Source organism: Zonotrichia albicollis, chromosome 3 (assembly GCF_047830755.1).
Source record: "Zonotrichia albicollis isolate bZonAlb1 chromosome 3, bZonAlb1.hap1, whole genome shotgun sequence".
NCBI classification, from domain to species: domain Eukaryota; kingdom Metazoa; phylum Chordata; class Aves; order Passeriformes; family Passerellidae; genus Zonotrichia; species Zonotrichia albicollis.
Genome location: NC_133821.1, coordinates 29,194,965 through 29,215,992, shown reverse-complemented (window position 1 = coordinate 29,215,992; position 21,028 = coordinate 29,194,965). Strand labels below are relative to the sequence as shown.

The following is a 21,028-nucleotide window of genomic DNA, read 5'->3' as shown; positions in this document are numbered from 1 at the left end:
CCTTCAAAAAATAAAATCTAACTTCATTGTCTGAAAGACAACTACTCTTGAAACACACTTTTCAGCTAAATGACAAAAATATTAAATAAAGGTGGGGTAATCAACATGTCTATTCCATATTCTTCAACAGAAGATTAAAGTCCTGAAATTTAGAGTCAGATTTATTAGACAGTCATACACATAGAAATCTTACCAGAATGTCTACCACAGGCTCTCATAACCGCTTATGTCAGAAAAGGACATCACAGCAGGACTTGGAAGGTGGTGCTGTTAAAGTTTAATGTTTAATAGAACATATGTAGAGACTGCTAACACTGCCATTAATAGGGACACACCTGGGAGCGTACCATAACAAGTCAGCCAAAATCTTCTTTCATTTGATCACTATTCAACACTTTTGTTGCACCATTTTATAAGCTACTTGCTTTTTCTGGGACATCACTGAGCTTTAAAAGCTATTTTGCTTGTCTTCTCCACTTTTCCCTCAGGTAGTGCTGCTTTCTTTGGAAGAACTTCCTTGATTCTGGCTAGGTGGGAGCTCTTCATTTTTGGCAAAGGTGGTGCTGGTGCAGTTCTGGAGTTGAGTCCAGTCTTCTTTCCCTTATGAGGTTTAGCCTCAGCTTTGATTCTCTGTCTCTACCAGATGGAGCTGGTTTTCCTGTTGATGCTTTTACTTTGGTGAATGTGGTCTTTTTTGCTTTCTTAGAAGAAACTCTTGGGGTGGCTGCAGTGAGGGTAGAAGGTTTTTTTGAAGGCATGGTTCTTGAAGGTTCATTTTGCAGCTCAAGGACAGTCTCTGAGTAAAGTAATTAACATGGTTCAGCCTTGCTGCTTTAAGGCAAAAGGCTTATTCAGAGATATGACTGAGAGAAACACTTATTAGACCTATAGTCAAGAAAAAAAGCTGAAATTATGCAAGAAGAAATGCATACCATAAACCTCTCTTCTTCCATCAAAAGACCCTTGTTTTTCTTGGAAATAAAATTATTGACTTTAGAAATTAGGGATGTGTATTTAAGGAAAATTACTTCCAGACAGAATATAATAAAACCTTGCACACTTGTCTAGTAGACTTAACAATATTAATTGTTCATAATACACTAATATCTGGAAATCCCAGACAAAATAATATCAACTTGCTAAACATTGGTTTCTACTCAAGATGTAACTCCGGCCGTAGCTGCATGGGGGCAGAATGCAGCTTGGAAAAAGGAAGATTGAAAACTTAGGGGGGAAAAGTAATCAGGGGCCGGTGTTAAGCAAAGGCACAGCATCAAGTAGACAGCAGAAGCTGTGTTTATCACATAAATGTGATAACCAACCTTCAGGATTGCTCCTGCTCAGTGCTGTAGTTGTTAAGACTCCTGAAGGTTTCAATCACATGCCTGTAAGATAATGTATATGTTTTGCTTCTCATTAAAATCAAAGCTTGACAACTTGCTTGCTCATGGAAGAAATGGTATCCGTTTGCTGTCTGTTTTCATTGGAACAGGCTTGTATTTACACTTCCCTGGTGCAGATACAGGCATCTGAGAGATTGTTAGGGAAGTTTATTTATTCCATAGGCACACACCAATTCCCTGTTCTCATTTGCCCTTGGTGGAAGAGGCATGAAATCACTTTAGGCACCTGGAATGCAGCACAGGAATTCAAGAGGCTGACACAGGGCTGGCAAGCCATAAAATCCCTGTCCCAACAGCAGCTGGTGAACATGACTTTCACTGGGATTTTCTTGGATACAACAGTGCTGCAGCAAGAGGAGTGATAGAGGAACAGGCACAGAGGAAGGGAACCACAACTACAAAGAAATGTGTCTATGTTCCTCTCCTCTGTCTCCTGACAACTCCCCACAGTACAAAGGCGCCAAAACAAAAACCAAGTGAACACATTTTCCCTGAGGTAAAGATGTTGCACGTTCAGTGACAGGAGGAGAAGTACAAAGAACCACTACACACTGGTGTTCTGTGTTACCCACCAAGGGAACTGCTGTAGGACAAATAAGAGCAGGTCCTTCCAATTTGCTTGACAGCACCCACCAAAGCAAAGCATGACCTAAGGCATCATATTTTCTTGTGATAAGCATTCTCCTTCAGACAGTGGCAAGAGCCAAGTGCTTCCTCTAAACTATTTCAATTTTTTTTTTAAGGTTACTTAAGCAGAGTTGCAGGTATTGCTTGTGGGGTTTTTTCCCTTCATCTCTCTCCTTTCTGATTTTAAAATTACATTCTAACTCGTTTTCTCTCTGCTCAGGACAGAAGGAATTTGGTGCCACCCTGCTGTCTGCAAGAGTACTGCTGCAGAGGCAAGCCGAAGTAGGGACAAAGGGCACTGCTGCCAGCAGCTTTCCTGGCAGGTTCCTCGGGAAGTCTGAGTTGCCATCAGGCACATGACAGTGGCCCTGGCAATGTTTTGGAAGCAAGAGTTTGTGTGGCTTGCTGTCCGTGCCAGTGCACTTCCTGCCATGTGGGTGGGAGGCAGGGAATGCTGAATTCACTGCCTGGGACTGTGCCCAGCAGAGAAGCTATCCCCAGGAAAAATCCTATAAACAGCAGTAAAATCAAAGGAGAAAGGTTCATGAGGAGACCAGAGTCATTTCGGGAGCTGGAGGTGCCAGGACTGTGCTCCAGAGCCTGCTCAGGCTCCAAGGAGCTCTGCACAGCCCGGGCACGCCTGCAAAGTGCAAACAGGCCAGGGCAGAGCTGGCACAGCCCCATCTGGGCTAAGGCAAACAAGGGGAAACAGAAAATGCCCGGAAAGATTTTAGGAGCCAAGGGAGTAAGTGCCTGGTCCTGTTCTAGAAGTGACGGACACAAAGCTTCAAAAGCACAGGGTCTTCATGACACATTAAGGAGTGACATACAGACAACAAAGATATATTTGTTTTGATAAATAGATCCTGCTCAAGCTCTTGATGTTTATGCATGGTCACATATATATATGTATAATTTTTTTTTTTGTCCCCTCACAGTAAATGCACTTCCTGGCAGATGATAAGCTGTTAAAGGCAGAAATCTCCTTGAGCAGTAAAAGATTCAAGTTCTGTTCCCATCACCTTGGTACACAGTTTGAGTTAACAACCTAGCTTTGGATCTAACTTCTCAAGAAAACATAGCTTGTTTTCTTCATTTTGTGAATGTCCAAGGTCTCTGCAAAAGCACAAACACACTTGTACTGTATCTGTTCTACAGAGTGATTTGAAACCATTTAATGTTTTTTAGCAAAATGGGAAAGCTAGGGAGGCAAAAAAAAATACATAAGTGTGCTTAATCTTCTAAAAACAGACTTTAGCAGGTATAACTGTTTGATGGGGAAAAACATTTTGCTTGGAAAAACATCTTGCTTGGAAAAACTCAGGTTCAGGGTCCAGTATTATTTCAGCACTGCATGAACCACCAGGTTTCTCTCATCTTTGTAAAGAAAACTGTGGAGTGCTATTTATTTTTCATTTATACTAATGTGCATCATAGATATTTGATATAATAAGTCACTGCTTTGCTGTAATTCAGATATACAACCAAGGAAACTTTCTTTTAATCCTTAACTCTCCCAGATCTTCAAGGAATTTGAACTCTATTTCCTATTTCTCTGTGCACAGACATGATGAGTGAGGAACAAATTCACTCAAACTGATTAAAGTTGCACCAGAGGTGTAGTGTGTAAACAAAACCCAAGGACTGGATGCAGATGTCAGTGATTTTGTATCAGTAGTACTTGGTATTCTTTTACTGTGATAGCTGGAGAGTGGTAACTATAGAAGAATTTGGCATGGAAATACATCTTTAATTACAAACCTTGCAGGATCGATGAGCTTGTAGAGCAATCCACATGGTGTATAGGCACTGGGATAAGAAGTAGACATAAAATACAGTTCACCTAAATGGAAGTGAAAAAAGAAAACTGGTCTTAGATTCAAGTGCCCAAGCTGGATCCCAGTTCTCCATTTTCCTCTTTCCTGGGCTTTTCAGTAATTCATGTCGTCAGAAAAGGAAGCTCCTTCAGTTACTCCCTCAGCCATACCTTATGTCCAAGAAATGGCTTTGTTCTCACCCTGCCCTGTGCCAGTGGGCTCCCAGAAACACCAAATGACCTCCTGGCTGCAGCAGGGTTCCACACAGAGCCAGCAGCTCTCTTTCAGGCAGCACCTTCATTACCTCACCTCTGTGGCTCTGTAAAGGTTGCTTTCCTCTGTATAAATACATATTTCTTAAAACTTGTTTGTACCAAAGAAGCAGCCAGAAACTACAAATAGAGGGGAAGACCACACAAAAAATGTATTTTCCATTTCATGATCATACCAAAAAGGAAAAAATTCAGCAAGAGCTACATTGGTTAATCTGTGGGAGACAGAAGCTTCTCATTTCTGTCTGGTAACTGTGGAAGACAAATGCTCCTTGTGCCTTCCCTTCAGCACTCACTAGAACAATATCCAGGGGAAAGGGAAATTAGAGTATCTTGCAAGAGGCAAAGCTGTTGTTGTCTTTCAAACTACATAAAACCATGTTGGTTCCTAAAAGGCCACCAGAAGAAGAAACATTTCACATTCACTCACTCCATATGTTAGAACAGTTAAAAACTGTACACGTTTCACAGCAAAGCCTGCATCTCCATTAAGCTCTGACAGAATATGCTAGGCAGAAAATCTAGAATCTTTTCCTGGCAAGCAAATCTCTTTTCTGCTGAATGATCAAGTGCTAAAACGCACCTGTGCTTTCCAAACACTTGAAGCTTCTTTTTGTATTACACAGCTCTGTCAGGAGGTTGTAGAAAAGCAAACGTTCATGTTCATTGGTACTTCCACCTTGGTGGGAGATCTGGTCCTTGTGACCTTAGCAGTGTCCCATGTGCTGAGGCCTTTACACTAAACTTTTAAATGAGTGGCTTTGCTGATCCCCAAATAAAGTCCTGGTCTATAAACCACAGTGTGAATTGTGGATTGTTGTGAATAAGACTGAGGAATTTATACTAAGGAAGCAGGAGAAGTTCAGAGAAGCTCTAAGAACTCAAGTGAGGATGGGATGGTATAATGAAAATGTGAACTGCATTGATATAGTCTGTTGATTAGTGAAAGAGTACAAAAGACCAACAATAAAAGGAAAGTTTCACATGAGATTCAGTTTCCTGAACTTTTCATCAACCTGATCTGCAACAGCTTCACAGGGCAGGAGACCTCCCTGAGCCACAGACCAGCCACAAACCTCTCTGCACTGCCTGCTCTCCAGGCACCCCTCAGGAACCACAGAATTTTCCACATTTTCCATACATAGAGAACAGACTGTACAGTTTCCATTGAAGGTGTGGCCAGCATGATTCCCACCTGCTTCATCCTCAGCAAAGGAGATGATGAATTTGCTGTAGGAGCTGATCATTCCACGGAAAGCACAAGATGTTGTACTGCCAACAGAGATATCCTGTTTCTTCCATTTATTTGTCTTCTTATCTTCCTGTAAAGCCATAAATCAACTAGATGAAAAATAAACCCCCGTGTTTTATGTCTCCATCATCCAAATTAGTTCCTGTCAAAATCATGCATTACTGAAACAAAAAAAGCAGTCAGTGAAGACTGTGACTGTTGGCTGGATTTTGGAGAAACAGACCTGAACAAGAGCAAACTTGTCCTAAGGATTCTGAAATGGAGGAAGTTTAGATTCCAGCAAAAATGTTGCTGTAATAGTCAAACACAGAACTTACTCTATATCCAAGTTTCTCATCTACTCCAGCCCAAAAGGTTTTGGGATGGTCCAATATACTTATTTGCCCAGACAAGGAAGATGTGGGTATAGAATGGGAGCTGCAGAGGAAACAATCAGACTCACCTGCCCAGGAAATCACCAAAAATATAAAGGACATTCAAGTTGGGTGATTCACATCCCCTGTAGACAAAGCCTCCAGTAACTGACTTGCCCACACTGCAGCCATATGATAATATTGGCAGAGTGTCCAGGTCAAACACACAGAAATACAAAGTAAGAAAGTTTACTTTCAGAGAGCATCAAAAAGCAGTTGCTCAATGACACTGACAGGTACAAAAATTACTAGAAGGACCAATACAGTTTAACATTAGCGAAATTTCAGTGGTAATTAAGCAGTTTACTCTGGGACAGAACGGACCCAGGGGCTTTAAGGACCTCTCTGTGTAGTTGCTTATCAAGTCTTAGTCATGATGAGCTTCCATAAGACAAAAACCAAGATTCTCTACATCAAGAAGCAATGCAGGAAGGCATCAGCCTGCAGCAAGTGTTATCTAATTTATATGTGACTGTACCAGTCACTTTAGCAGGGATCATCTTTACCAATTCCAGTATTTTTAGAGAAGGGAAAAAGATCAAAACTGCAAGTGAGCTCAACATCTTCATGCGTTCACTGACATAACACAGAGCATGAGTGTGAAATGAGTGTGCTCTCACCATTTTATGTCATGAGACTTGTAAAATAAAGACTCTGCCTCTGGCAATGTTAAAATTGAATTCAGTCCTTTCTCATATTGAATTGTCAGATTACACAGAATTTTATTCTTGTCCTCATTTTTTTCCCTGCATTAATGTCAATAATACATACTCTACACTTGTCTGCTCATCCAAATGTTCCAGAAACGTCTGCAGGACCTTGAGACCAGGTGTCTTCACCAAACAGCTGAAGGAACATTATTATAATACTCAGTTTTTCTATCATGCTTTTGCCAAGAGCTTTGCAAAGACCACCAATTTCTGTTTTTTGAAGGCAGCAAGTGTGTTTTGTCCATCACACCCACAGTCAGACCCAGAGACAGCTTTTGGGCATTCTGCTGCAGCACTTTGCTGGCTGGGACACATTACATCTGTCACAGGTTTGTGTCAGGATCTCAGCATCAGCCTGGCCCTCTGTCCTTAGCCACAGTCATGGCTCAGAGCTTCTGGAGAAAACACAGTATCACTTTCTACTTAAATAAAATCCATTGTCCTCCTGGCTTTACTGGGAAAACTGTCCACAAAAGACACAGGCTTGGAATTTAAACACCTTGTCCAGTGCAGTCATGAGAGCATCATTCCATAGCAACACAGCAGGGCTGGGGAAAAGGGATTTCTGGTCTTAAAAAGCAGACAAATTCCATTTAATATACAACACTGGATTATTTAGCTTTGCTGGGAAAACAGTGCTATAGTCCACTAAATATACACATATAGTAATCTTCTACAAGAAAGTTTTTCCTTACCCATGGAGGAGTTGTGGCAAAGCTTTGTGTTGAAGCATTCAAACCCCTCCTTTGCTCTTCAGCCATCGTTCCCTCCTTTAACAGTGAAGTTGAGGTTGATTTCCTCAAACCTGTTCTACCCGACATCCCCACAGAATATCCTCCCTCTTCCTTTTTTTGTGATAGGGTCCCCTCTGTCCATTGCACAGCACCATATTACTGACTCCATAGGCATAAACCCCTGGGCAGGCTTTGGGATCAGACATGAATGGATTATCAGGAGGGATGTGGTAAGGCTTTCCATCAGGGTTTCTTCCATCCACATCAATCCTCAACACTTTCCCCAACAAAGTGCTCCTAAAGGCAGAAAAAAGAAACTACAGCATGAGAGCCATCTGAAAACACAAAATTTCCCTTCTTCTCCTTGCCTGTTTTCAAAGGAAAAGTTATCTGCCTAGAAGAAATCAACAGAGGCTGGTATCTGGCTTGCAATCCACTTAAGCCAGAAAACTCTCTTTTCTCCAAACAACTTGACAAGTGTTCATTTTTGAAATACTGCTTTGGACAGACTTGCAGATGCACAAGCATTTTCAGGAAGCACTCTTACTCTATTCTTCCACATTTTCTCCTTTCCAAACCTTGTGTCTTGGTGAACATGCACAAAGCTTTCACCTGCCCTCCTACTTGTTCTGAGTATTCCCAAATTTTCCAAAAGGGTCTCTTTGCAGCTGGTTCCTCAAGCTCCAGGAGAATCCTTTAAAAAAAAAAAAAAAAAAAAAGAAAAGAAAAAAAAGTAAGAACTAGCTTTTATTATCTTAGCACGGAACAGGGCAGGTGCCCACATGGCTGATAAATAAGAGTATAGTACTGTTGTTAAACACCCTCTTCTACAGTACAAACCTCATAGGGCAGATCTTAATTCCATAATAGATTAAAGGCTGTTACTACTCTTTGGAAGACAAGAGTACAAGATGGAGAGAGAAGACAACCTTATTCCTGAGTCTTTTCAATCCATTTTAGTTTTGTGTGTGACCTTGAGCCAACCTGATTCTGGTAGTTCCATAGCAGGCCAGTCACACACCTGAACCAGAATGACCAGGAATGCGCAGGTTCTGCCAGCGGAAAGAATCATACCATCACAGACTGACTTGAGTTGGAGAAGACTTAAAAATCATCAAGTTCCAACCCCCTGCCATGGGCAGGACAAATTCCACGAGACCAGGTTGCTCAGAGCTCCATCTGTCCTGGCCTTGAACACTTCCAGGGAGGGAGCATCCACAACTCCTATGGGCAACCTGTGCCAGTGCCTCACCATGCTCTTCATAATACCTAATCTAAACCTTTGCCCTTTGTCCTGTCACCACATGCTCTTGTAGATGGACTCTGTCCATCTTTCTTGTAGGCTCCCTTCAGGTACTGGAAGGCTGCAATGAGGTCACCCCAAAGCATTTTCTTTCCTAGGCAGAACACTTCCAATTCTCTCCGCCTGTCCTCATAGGAGAGGTGCTTCATTCCTTTGATCATCTTAGTGGCCTCCTCTGAACTCTCCAACAGATCTGTGTCTAGCCTAGCTAGGCTAGGCTAGATGCTAGGCTGGGCTAAGCTAGGCTAGATGCTAGGCTAGGCTAGGCTAGGTGCTAGGCTAGGCTTGGCTAGGCTAGGTGCTAGGCTAGGCTAGGCTAGGCTAGGCTAGATGCTAGGCTAGGCTAGGCTAGGTGCTAGGCTAGGCTGGGCTAGATGCTAGGCCAGACTAGGCTAGGCTAGATGCTAGGCTAGGTGCTAGGCTAGATGCTAGGCTAGGTTAGGATAGATGCTAGGCTAGGCTAGATGCCAAGCTCAGCAAGGCTAGGTTACACTAGGCTAGATGCTAGGCTAGGCTAGGCTTGGCTAAGCTAGGCCAGGCCAGGCTAGGCCAGGCTGGGCAAGATGCTAGGTTAGGCAAGGCTAGGCTAGGCTAGAATCTAGGCTAGGCTAGAATCTAGGCTAGGCTAAATGCTAGGATAGGCTAGGCAAGGCTAGGCTAAGCTAGGCTAGGCCAGGCTAGGCTGGGCTAGGCTAGATGCTAGGCTAGGCTAGATGCTAGGCTAGGCTAGGCTAGGCTAGGCCAGGCTAGGCTGGGCTAGGCTAGATGCCAGGCTAGGCTAGGCTAGGCTAGGCTAGGCCAGGCTAGGCTGGGCTAGGCTAGATGCTAGGCTAGGCTAGATGCTAGGCTAGGCTAGATGCTAGGCTAGGCTAGGCCAGGCTAGGCTGGGCTAGGCTAGATGCTAGGCTAGGCTAGATGCTAGGCTAGGCTAGGCTAGGCTAGATGCTCGGCTAGGCTAGATGCTAGGCTAGGCTAGGTTAGGCTAGGCTATATGCTAGGCTAAGCTACGCTAGGCTAGGCTAGGCTATATGCTAGGCTAGACTAGGCTAGATGCTCAGCTAGGCTAGGCTAGGTTAGGCTAGGCTAGCCTAGATGCTAGGCTAGGCTAGGCTAGGCTAGATGCTAGCACTAGTACTGCAGTTGGGACCTCCTGAACGTGGAACAGAGGAGCAGAATCCCTTCCCTTGGCCTGCTGCCACAAATCTTTGGATGCGGCCCAGGACATGTTTGGCTTTCTCAGCTGCAAACTCACATTGCTGGATTATATTCAGCCTCTCACCTACTAGCACCCTCAAGTCTCTCTTGGCAGGGCTGCTCTCAATACCCAGCCTGTGTTGATATTGGGAGGTTGAACAGGGACAGAGAAAACAATTTCTCATCATGGCATACAGTAGCATTCAACATGAACTTTACCTTTCAGAGCTTGGGTCAATTTTGTTGGCATCAGATGCCAAAACCTTCAATTCATTGATCCTGCTCTTTCTCACTCGGTTTTCTTAACCATGTGTGAGTAACAGATATAGAACTCCCCCTTGTCCTTCTGCTTGGGGTGGAAGCCCCTCTTATCCACTAGCCATGGGGCAGCCAGCAGCAGGCTCTGAATATCCAGGAATGGCTCCTCCTGCCAACTGCCATTGGGCAGGCAGGTCCGGATGAGGCCCAGCTGCTCGGCTGTGAAGGCGCGGTGGGTCCCGTCAGCAGTGTGGGCAAACAGCACCGGCTTCCTCAGGCCACTGGCAACCTCAGCCAGGCACAGCTGGACACAGCCAGCTGGACACAGCTCCAGCAGCAAGCCCAGGCTGCAGCTCAGGAACAAGTTCTGCAGCACCTGGGGGAAACAGTAGTCCTCATCATGGAGCTGCAGGAGGTGGCAGAAGTGGGTCCCGTTCATCTTGCAGCACTCCTGGATGTGTTTGTCACCAGTCAGCAGGTGGATGGCAGAGTAGCAGTAGTCAATACAAAGTCCTGGTAGGCTTCTCAGCAGGGTCCGTGGGTTTTCTGCATCATAGAGATGTGCAGCATATGGAGAACAGTCCTAGCAAGTAAAGGAAACTAAAGACGTGGCTGTGGACACTCATCCAGGAGAAGCTGAGACACCTCAAGGGGAGCAAAGTGGTTAATAAAATGAAAAATTATCAATGCAGACAACATAAACAGTCACCTATGAAGTGCAGCTGTTAAAAGTCACTCAGTATATGGCCAAAATGGACTTCAACATCAGTAGTCGTTTCCTTTATCAAAGCATAGTCAGCTGCATGTAAATCCTTCCCAACAGAAGTACAAGTGTGGAGGCTGTGGATTTGTCATTCAGTAAAGTGGGACTGAGCAGTCCAAGGGGGAGGTGATCAGAGCAGGGAAACAACCTGACAGAGCTCTGGAAATATCACAAGTGACATTGAGAAGATGGATAAGGTTCACTTTCCCACAGAAGAAAAATGAGGGAGTATCAAATAAAGGCAATAGGAGCCAGGTTAAAAAAAGCAAGTGAAACGCTGCCAGAAGAAGCTGGAGCTGCTAAAGATGTACATTGATTAAATATACAGGCTAAATTAATCTGATACATACACAGTATTACTGAAGCAGACTGTAGGTGAGATTTAAAACAGATTCAAGTAAGTAAATACCATCTTGTGCAATTCCTGTAGATATCATTGACTCTATCTCTGATCGTCAGGAAAAAAATACTGCTGGCAACATTTTCATGTGTTACAGATCTAAAATTATGTTCCTTCAAATACCTTTAAGTGTTTAGCTATGTAAAATGTAGGATAAATTCTGAAAATCAAGCATTGTGTTTGAATTTGTGCCTAAATTTAAACTCAACTTGCAAACATTGTAGGCCAGAACTTCTGTAAAATGTTTCCATTAAGATCTCACCTCTATTATAATCAGCACAAAGTTGCAGAACTTAAAGCAGAAGAGGATACATTCTAAAGAAATATTATTTTGCTGGTTTTCATGCCAGCAGCCCAAAATCAATCTATCCAGAATAAAATAAACAGGGCCAGGAGACTTCTTCTCCTTTTTAATGCCTTTATTAAAAGTGATCAGCTCAGGATTGGGCAGCTCGGCAGGGCTGCAGTCCCCGTCGCGTCTCCCAGGGTGACTCAGAGGAGGAGGATATGCGCAGCTCTGTCCACTAGGGGCAGAGCTGGGGGATCTGGTCCTTGTGGGAGCCTTTAGGGCGTGATGATCCCGTCAGATCTAGCTTTCTCAGTGCGGTCCCCCTCAGTCTTGGCGCTGGGAACGACTCCCATGGTCAGGGCGAGAGGGACTCCGCATCTCTGCAGGCTCAGCACTCGGCTCCTCATGTCCAGACATCACTTTAGTCTCTCAACTCTTATTTGGCTTGTTGTTTTTGGGGTTTTCTCTGTGCATTTTGGAGTCAAGGTCTCAAAGCATGCTAGTCTTTGGAGTCACTTTGCATAACCCCCCCCACCCTCTCAGGTGTCTTCCCTATGCTGGAAGAGCGCACTGCTTCAGGGAAGGGCCATCTACCCCACCCAGCCAGGCCTTTTACTAATACAAAAGAGGAGATAAGCTACAACGACGCGTGATTACAATAACAAAGCACTAAGAACCCTGGCAGAGACAGATCTGGCTGCGTCCCTGTAACTCTTTCTCACAAAAAAAATATTAACCAAATTTTTGTTCATAACAGTCCCCCCTCTTTTTCTTTGATCGAGCTTAAATTCTTAAGCTCGCATAAACTCACAAAATTTTTGTTTTGAATCTACTATAAATCTCTTGTGCACTTTGGTAATCATGGTTACTTAACCTTGTTACTTTTCTTGGTTTCTTCAGGTTGGTTTGTACAGCCAATACTGTTTTACTAAAACAGATAAATAAGCATAGCAAAAAGAGCAATCCTCCAAGTCTACACACAGTGAGAAAAACTACCTTTTCCCATACATTTCTTCTGAAAATCTCCAAGTTCTCCCACCCACTGGGATCAAGTGTAGGAGTTTGATCTTGATTATTTACACATGCTAATCTTTTTATTTCGTTTGAAATGTTCCTAATAATTGAATTCTTTATTTTTAATACTGCCTGGAGCCGGATGACTTTGTTCAACACAGATATTGGGATCAGAACTTGGCTTTTACAATTTTGGATTTTCTCAATTTCTATTTCACTTTCCCAGTTTTGTTTAATTTCTCCCAAATAGGAGAAATTAATATATATAGGAACTCCCAAACTTGATCCAGTTTCTTTGGGTAATAAGAAAATTGGTTTTATCACTCTAGCAATGCAGTTGCCAGATGAGATCAAACCGAGGGGTTTAGAGCTCCCCTGAAATGTGTTCCAAAAGGGGTTTATCTCTTTTCCAGTACACTCATATAAATACTTGTAACAAACAATTTTTCTTACCATTTTCACCATTTCTTTGCTCTTTACTAGATCTGCTGAGCTTGTTTCAGCAGCATCACATTCAAAGCACAACCAGGCTACCTCTATAGGGCACTCTCCTAGGAGTGGCTGCCTAAAAGTGGCAGTATTCTGGGCTATCCAATACACTCTCTTATTTTTCTGATAAAGAACCAATTGGGAGGGGTTAACACAATCAGGGTCAGAACTGATGTGGACTCTCGACAAGGAGCTCACTTCTTTTTCATAGCAGGGTTGGTAGCACTCACTGCATGGCTCAGCTGGGCTCCCCTGAGCACCACCAGCAATCAGAGCTATCATTACTACCCTTCCCAAGAGTCCGGTATGGGTCATCTTGCACAGCCTGCCCACTCAGCCTTGCCTCTTGGGGAATTTTTTACTGAGAAGAAGCTTCCAAGCTCTTTAGAGTCCCTTCTACCCGCTTCTCTGGTTAAACTTCTCTTGGTCTATTCCCTACCAATTTTGGTTTCCCCCAGGGGAGTGTTCTGTAGAGGATTAACCTGGAGTCTTTAGAATTAAATTGGGGAACTTAAACCAGAATTACTTATTTACAGTTTTAAACTTTTTACCAACATAGTTTACACAGAACAGTTTTGAAGCATTTTAAGCAATGTTAGAACTCTTTATACTAATTTTTTCCCCACACAGTTCGGTCTTTTGACTCCTCCTTCTCAGAGTCAACTTTAAATCCTTTGGTCCTTTTATCACAGTATACTCAGGTGAATTAACTTGTGATGTGGATGAATCCTTATCCAGTGCCGGGAGGTGAGTGGTGTGGACTCTGGCCCAATGCCAGAGGGAAAAACTGGGAGTCTGGCCCAATGCCAGAAAGAGAAAGAGGCGGAGTCCAGTCCAATGCCAGAATGCCAGAGGGAAAAACACTGGTGTTGAATCCTGGTCCAATGCCAGGGGGTGAGATGATGTGTGTCCAACCTTTTTCCTTTTTAGTCTGCACAGTCGAATTAGTAATGAAGAGTACCTGAAATGGGCTTTCAAACACAGGCATTAATGGTCTGCTATTTAATGATTTTATCAAAACTCAGTTTCTCTGTTTAATGTTATTGGTAATTTCTCTTTTTCCATAGCTTGTATGTTTCTCTCATCGACTTCTCCATACTCTGTATTTTGCAAGGAGTTGTATTTCTCAGCTAACTTAACTCCTAAAGTACTTTTATTCTCCTATTTTTCTGTGTATTTAATTCACTGGTTTTCTGTTCTATTTTTGAAGATCTTATTTATTTATCTCTTGCTTCTGTTTCTTACTTTCACTTGCAGCTTAAATACTTCTTTCAACCCCTTACACATAATTTTTTTTTTTCCTTACACCATTCTTCTACACAATACACTTCCCTCTAAGGAGATGTGGTAAAACTTGTAATGCACAATCTACATTACTTCTATTCTAATTCGTCTATATTCACTCTCTCATTTCTCATTCACTTTCACACATTCCTTCACACCTTTAAGACACAAACTTATTGCTAGAAAATCACGGGTCCCTATAGCCCCCCCCTCACCTTGGGGTTGGCCCACAGGTCTCAGTATCTCTGGGCCTCTTGGAAGGGCCCCGACTCTGGTTGCCGCTGGTGCACATTCACCTGTGAGGCTGTCTGCGTGTCACTCACACTCTTACAGCTACGGCTCCCTCACACATCTGGGGAGCACTAGTTTGGTTTGCAGGTCACACACACACTTTGGTCACAGCCCCCACCCGCCCGGGGGACACAAGCCTGGTTTGCAGGTCACACACACTTCCACGGCCCCCTTCCCACCTGCCCGGGAAGTTGAGGCTGACTTTGTTTGTGACTCACTCTCACACACAACAAGACAACAATAAGGTACCTTTTACTTTCACACCACTTATTACAAGTTTAGTCTTACTGGCCAGTTTTGGTGCTATTTGATATCCTTTCTACCTAGCTATTTTTGTCTAACTTCAGATGTTACTTTGTTGAGACAGGACTTATCTGCTCCTGTATCAACCAAAAATTCAAATTCTTCATTTAGGGGTCCCACCTCAAAGTTTACCAAGGGCTTATCTAGATGTTGCATCAGGTCCCCTAAAGTGTAAAGCCCCTGACCCTCTAATCGTCACCTCTAAGGATCTTTTCTAAATTATCTTGTTCCCTGGCTATTGCCACATCGAGACTGAGCTTTCTACAAAACCTCCTGATGTGTCCTGGCTCTCCACAGTAATAGCAATGTGGTTCTCTCAAAGGAACTTGAGGTGTCTCTATCCCTCTTGCACCTGACAGTACAAGAGGCCTATGCTTGCCTTCTCCTGGTGGTGGACCCGCCCACCCTGCACTTTCTCTAGCTACAGCAACCATGATCTTAGCCTTGGCCTTTGCTTTTTCTTCCTCCCTCCTTAAATACACCTTCAATGCCTCTCTTAATAACTCATTAATGTCCTTCTCTTGCCAATCTTCCATCTTTTCCAATTTTCTCCTTATATCAGGCCAAGATTTGGTAACAAATTGGACTTTTAGTAGCATTTGACCTTCTAGGGTGTCTGGGTCTATTCTAGAGTACAACTGGAAGTTCTGCCTTAGGCGATTAAGCCAGGCAGCAGGAGCTTCATCTTTCTCCTGTGTACCCTCAAAGGCCAATTGGGTGTTAGTTCCTTTGGGAACTGACTCTTTGATCCCCCGTATTATCAAAGACCTATATGCCCTCATGGCCTTCCTCCCCTCCTCCTGGTTAGGGTTCCAGCTGGGATCCGTTAGTGGCAATTTCTGTTCGCCTGATGGCACCTGGGGTCCTGTCTGGGGTTTATCTCGGCTGTTTGTGAGGCCTGGAAAGGCCCGGGGTGGCCTTGGGGCAGCCCGCGTATCGAAGGACGAGAAGAGGCTTCAGTTCTTCTTTTGGTTTTTATGTTTATTAATTGTTTATCTAAAAGATGTTCTTTCAGCCGAACAGAGATCTGCTCAGCAGTCAGCCATGGGCACACTGTCTGCCCTCCCGGGCAGCCACGTATCTTTATACCCTTTGTTACGTATACAATATTTATCATTTTTCCCCAATACCATCTATTCTTATAACTCGGTGTACTCTCAGTATTAACCAATCCAAAGGTGCCACCGTGGCCAAAGAAGATGGAGGAGAGGAGGAAGAAGAAGGAGGGCAGGACACACCCCAATTCCTCCATCTTACTCCTCTAAACCCCCCTGTACATAAATCCTAAACCCTGTTTCTCACCCTCTAATTAACTAATCCCTTCACCATTCACCCTGTGAAGCCCTCATCCTTGTCGTCTCCTGTGCAGGACCAAAGTCCAGCCACCAGACACTTCTGGCAACATTCCAGGAGTCCCGAGCCCCCCCAGGGTCTCGGTGGCTCAGCATCTCAGGACTGAGATCTTGAGATCCGACATCTCCCCCTTCTGTTTGCACCAAGAGACCCTCTTTTACAATCTGATTCATGGCATCTGGGACGACATGGATGAGGACTAGGAGAATTATTACAACATAAAACCTTAAACTATTAAAACATAAAATCCTACCCTTAAAATTCTTCTCCAAATGGGAGAAATGTCAAAGAAATCTGCCCTTAAAATTCCTCTCCAAATGGGAGAGATGTCAAAGAAATCTACCAGCTGATCAATATATGATCCTTTGTCAGTTTCCCCTGTAATAGGTAAATTTACCCCATTGCCTATTGCAATTCAAGATCCCAAGGAGAAAACCCCCCAGAGTCTTTCGTCCTTATACAGAAATATTCAAGACCCCAAAGAGAAAACCCCCCAGAGTCTTTCGTTTCTCTTGTTTCTCTTCTGAGTTGTCCTCTGCAGTCTGAGTCCCGACTTTTGTCTGAGTATTCGTTTCTTCTTATATCTTGTTGAGGAAAATCGCTGCATAGTTGCAGACTCGTTACGAAATGATACTGTAGCTCTGCTGAACCGATCCGGCATGTCGTGCACTCAGGGGTTACCTGGGTTTTTTGATTCAACTGACAATAGGGTTAAAAAACACACGCCTCCCCGGGAGGGGAGAGGCTTGGGACTCCGAGGGTTTTTACCAAAGGCACCAAGTCTGGAGAGGGCCCCTCCTCGCCCGAGACGTTACCGTGGGTCTGGCCCGCCCCCGCCCGCGCTCTTTACTCTGCGCATGCGTGCTTTCCGAGCCGCCCTCTGTCTCTCCCGAGGTAATTTTTCCCTCTCCCTTTTTGTTCCGCCTCTGAATTTTCCCCCCTCGGTCTGCCCCGACTCTGTCTCCTCCTCCTCCGACGCTGTGTGTGTGTGGCCCTTTGTCGGTGTGTGCGGCCCGCCCCCGCCGGCACCCACGCCCGCCGCGTTCGGGTCGATCTGCGTCCCGGGTTTTTTGCTGGGTTCTTGCGAGTTTTGCCCGCCGCGCGCGTTTCTGCTACCTTGCCGGCCCCCGGGGCCGCTGCACCCCCCGGCCCTGAGCTTAGCAAAGCCGTATCTGAACACGCGTCTCTTGTTTTTTCTTCAGCCGCGCTCCCCGCCTGCTCCGCCGCTGCCTGGCTGCCGCGAGAAAGCGCCTCCCCCGATCCCTTTTTCTCCCCCCCCTGCTCCCCCTCTGCTCCTGAGTCCTCCATGCTCTCTGGAGTTTTTTGGACGCTTTTGGGGTTTTCTGGGGTTTCTGGGTTTTGGGACCGGGTGTTTTAATAATATTTCCTGCCCTCTTTTCTCGAGAGCCCTTCCCCCTGGCTTCTTAAGGCCAGAGCTAATCTTTTCCGGAGTCTTGCTCCCCCCTCTTTTGAGGGCCCCCCCCCCGGACGTCTGCTGCGTCTCGGGGTCTTCCTTCCTGGCCTTTTAAGGCCAGAGCTAATTTTTTTTTTTGTGTATGTTTGTGTCACACCTTAAAAGGCGGACAAAATTTCCCGTTGTTCCTGGGAAGGTGTGCCCCCCATGTTCTTATTTTTCAGGCTTTCTTACCAAATCTGTCGTCAGAGCAGTCTGGACGTCTCGATCTGTCCAGCAGATCACGAGAGGTGGTCCCAGGGCGCCTTCTGGTTCCAGTCCGGGCTGTTCTGCTACGAATTGTCTTCGGCAGAAACTGAGAGGTGGAATTCGCAGTGACTGCTGTTTTTTTGCAGTCTCTGTTGGCTTTTTGTTTTCTTCTTCTCGCTGATCTTTAGGGCTTTGAAGGTGGTGGGGGTGCCCACCCAGGGACGCCAAATGTCCGGTTTATCTCGGCTGTTTGTGAGGCCTGGAAAGGCCCGGGGTGGCCTTGGGGCAGCCCGCGTATCGAAGGACGAGAAGAGGCTTCAGTTCTTCTTTTGGTTTTTATGTTTATTAATTGTTTATCTAAAAGATGTTCTTTCAGCCGAACAGAGATCTGCTCAGCAGTCAGCCATGGGCACACTGTCTGCCCTCCCGGGCAGCCACGTATCTTTATACCCTTTGTTACGTATACAATATTTATCATTTTTCCCCAATACCATCTATTCTTATAACTCGGTGTACTCTCAGTATTAACCAATCCAAAGGTGCCACCGTGGCCAAAGAAGATGGAGGAGAGGAGGAAGAAGAAGGAGGGCAGGACACACCCCAATTCCTCCATCTTACTCCTCTAAACCCCCCTGTACATAAATCCTAAACCATGTTTCTCACCCTCTAATTAACTAATCCCTTCACCATTCACCCTGTGAAGCCCTCATCCTTGTCGTCTCCTGTGCAGGACCAAAGTCCAGCCACCAGACACTTCTGGCAACATTCCAGGAGTCCCGAGCCCCCCCAGGGTCTCGGTGGCTCAGCATCTCAGGACTGAGATCTTGAGATCCGACAGGGTCCTGGACGGTTATCTTTCTCCCAAATTCTTATGCCAGCCACCCTAATCATCTGGACCTTTTCTGGGGAAAATAATATACTCAGGATGGAATTCATCTCCCCCCAAGTGTAGCTATTTGGGCCTAGAAATTGATCCACTTGGTTGGCTATGCCCACTGGGTCCTCAGCTAAATGCCCCAACTCTTTCTTGAATCCTCTCACCTCAGAAGTAGTTAGGGGAGCATTCACAAAGCCAATACCTCCTGCTAGTCCTCTCACAGGAACTTCTCTGAGGGGAAAGAGTCTCTCTGCCTTGGAGGTCTTGGATCTGGTACTACAGTACTTCAGATGCCAAACTACTTTGAGGGATATCTGGGTTACCCTGAATGTTCTGCCCATCAACAGGTGTATTTGCTGATAGCTGTTTATCAGGCAAGGAGGCATTTGTGTCCCAACTAGGAGGAGGTAAAGGGACAGCAATAGGAGGGGGAGAAGAGCCCGAGTGGATATTAAGTGGAGCTGGAGAAGGGGTGGAGAATGCAGCAGGTGGCAATGAGATGGCAGCCGGGGGAAGAACCGGATCTGCCATTTGAGGTGCTTGAAGAAGAGGATTATAAGGTGGAGGGGCAGAAGGAGGCAAATAATCCAGGGGGTCCCATCTTTTACTAGTCCTATCATCCCCTCCTTCATTCCCCTCTTTCTTCCTCTGTACCTTACGAATTCGCACCCCTTCATCTCCAACAGCGCTCTTTAACCAGCAAGCTACATACAATAATTGCTCAGGATCAGTATCGCCTCAAGCTGTCAGATAATTATTTAATTGTTGGCACATCCACTTATCCTTTGTCCCACACCAAGGCCATCCTCCTTGCACCTCTAATTCTGGCCACACTTCCATACAATAATGGATCATTTTCACTTTATCTAATTCCTCCGTGGCCTCTATTGAATCTTATTTTACTAACAGTTCTCCTAAGGGACTATTGGGAGGTATATACCTCAGTCTCTTGCAGGTCTTTTTACTATTACACCCTCCCATTTTACAGGTCTCAATAAAAAAGTTCCAAAGGTGCCTCTACTGACCAGTAATTTCAAAAAGAACCTTCTTTGAGGAGCTTCAGCCTCCTCCACTGAACTTCAGATTTCTGCCTGATGCTCAGGCAGAAATTTTATTTTATACTGAAACAACTGCCCAATCTCTTGATTGCCCAACTTTCCCAACGTCAGGTCTTACATCTATCGGGACTTGAACACACGAAACCTCGGCCTAAGAATCCTGGTCGTGCCTGACTCCCTCAGTCAGGAAAAACAACTGCCTGATTTTTAGTTTGCCTAACCTGCCAATTTTTAGGCTTCACCGTATCAGGACTTAAAAGCAAACCACAGCCTCCTTTGCTGGGGTTTGTGCCTGACTCCTTTGTCAGGACTTACTTTGCCTGCAGGGCTTGTGAGCTACCCGAATCCTTCTCAGGACTTACAAATCTTACTCGGATCCTTCTCGAGACTTACAACTGCTACCCAAATCCTTCTCGGGACTTACAAATCTGCCTGACTTCCCTCTGTCAGGACTTACTTTGGGTGCGTGCCACTCATACACAACTATTCCCTCCGCACGCCCAGAGGAGGGGCCCTTTTTTTCCCCCTTAGGAGAAGACTCACTCACACTAATTCCAAGCATCACCCCCTGTTCCTGGCCGGCCCCTTCGCAGGAGTCCGGAAATGCGGTACTAAGGGGTCCACTCTCAGGTCGAGGGTCCGGCTGCCAGACCTCGTGTCACTCACACACACATGCGCACGTCTCCCGCTCCCGCCACCAGCTTTCTCACCAGTCCGGGGCTCCAGTGCTCCTCTGCGTTGCTGCTCCTGAGCCGATCCCTCTGGTCCTGATAGCCAGCTGTCCTGAGGGTCCAAGATGGCCAGTCCTGAGTCCTCTCTCGGCGTGGCTATCCCGGACGAGCGCCCCAGCTGACATAAACAGGGCCAGGAGACTTCTTCTCCTTTTTAAGGCCTTTATTAAAAGTGATCAGCTCAGGATTGGGCAGCTCGGCGGGGCTGCAGTCTCCCATCGTGTCTCTCAGGGCGACTCAGAGGAGGAGGAGAAGCACAGCTTTGTCCACTAGGGGCAGAGCTGGGGAATCACATCCTCATGGGAGCCTTTAGGGCGTGATGTCCCCGTCCGATGTTGTCACTCCCGGGCCAGTCATCTCGGTCTCACTGCCGGGGACGACTCCCATGCTCAGGGCGAGAGGGACTCCGAAGGTGTTCCGCATCTCTGCAGGCTCAGCACTCGGCTCCTCACGTCCAGACATCACTCCAGTCTCTCAACTCTTAGGTGGCTCGTTGTTTTTGGGGTTTTCTCAGTACGTTTGGAGCCGTA

The 21,028-nt window shown here is 45.4% G+C and overlaps 1 protein-coding gene across 1 annotated transcript; it reads right to left on the bottom strand.

The window, feature by feature from the left end:
* Positions 1 to 275: 275 nt before the first annotated feature.
* LOC102075326 (HHIP-like protein 2) lies at positions 276 to 16,830 on the bottom strand. The gene is given in 13 exon segments (XM_074538587.1): positions 276 to 638; positions 641 to 796; positions 1,442 to 1,529; positions 3,788 to 3,873; positions 5,315 to 5,460; positions 5,814 to 5,941; positions 7,194 to 7,383; positions 7,385 to 7,525; positions 7,853 to 7,888; positions 7,890 to 7,922; positions 9,945 to 10,024; positions 10,027 to 10,566; positions 16,804 to 16,830. Coding segments are annotated over 13 exon segments (1,851 nt in total). The 3' UTR covers positions 276 to 438.
* Between the last annotated feature and the right edge of the window lie 4,198 nt (positions 16,831 to 21,028).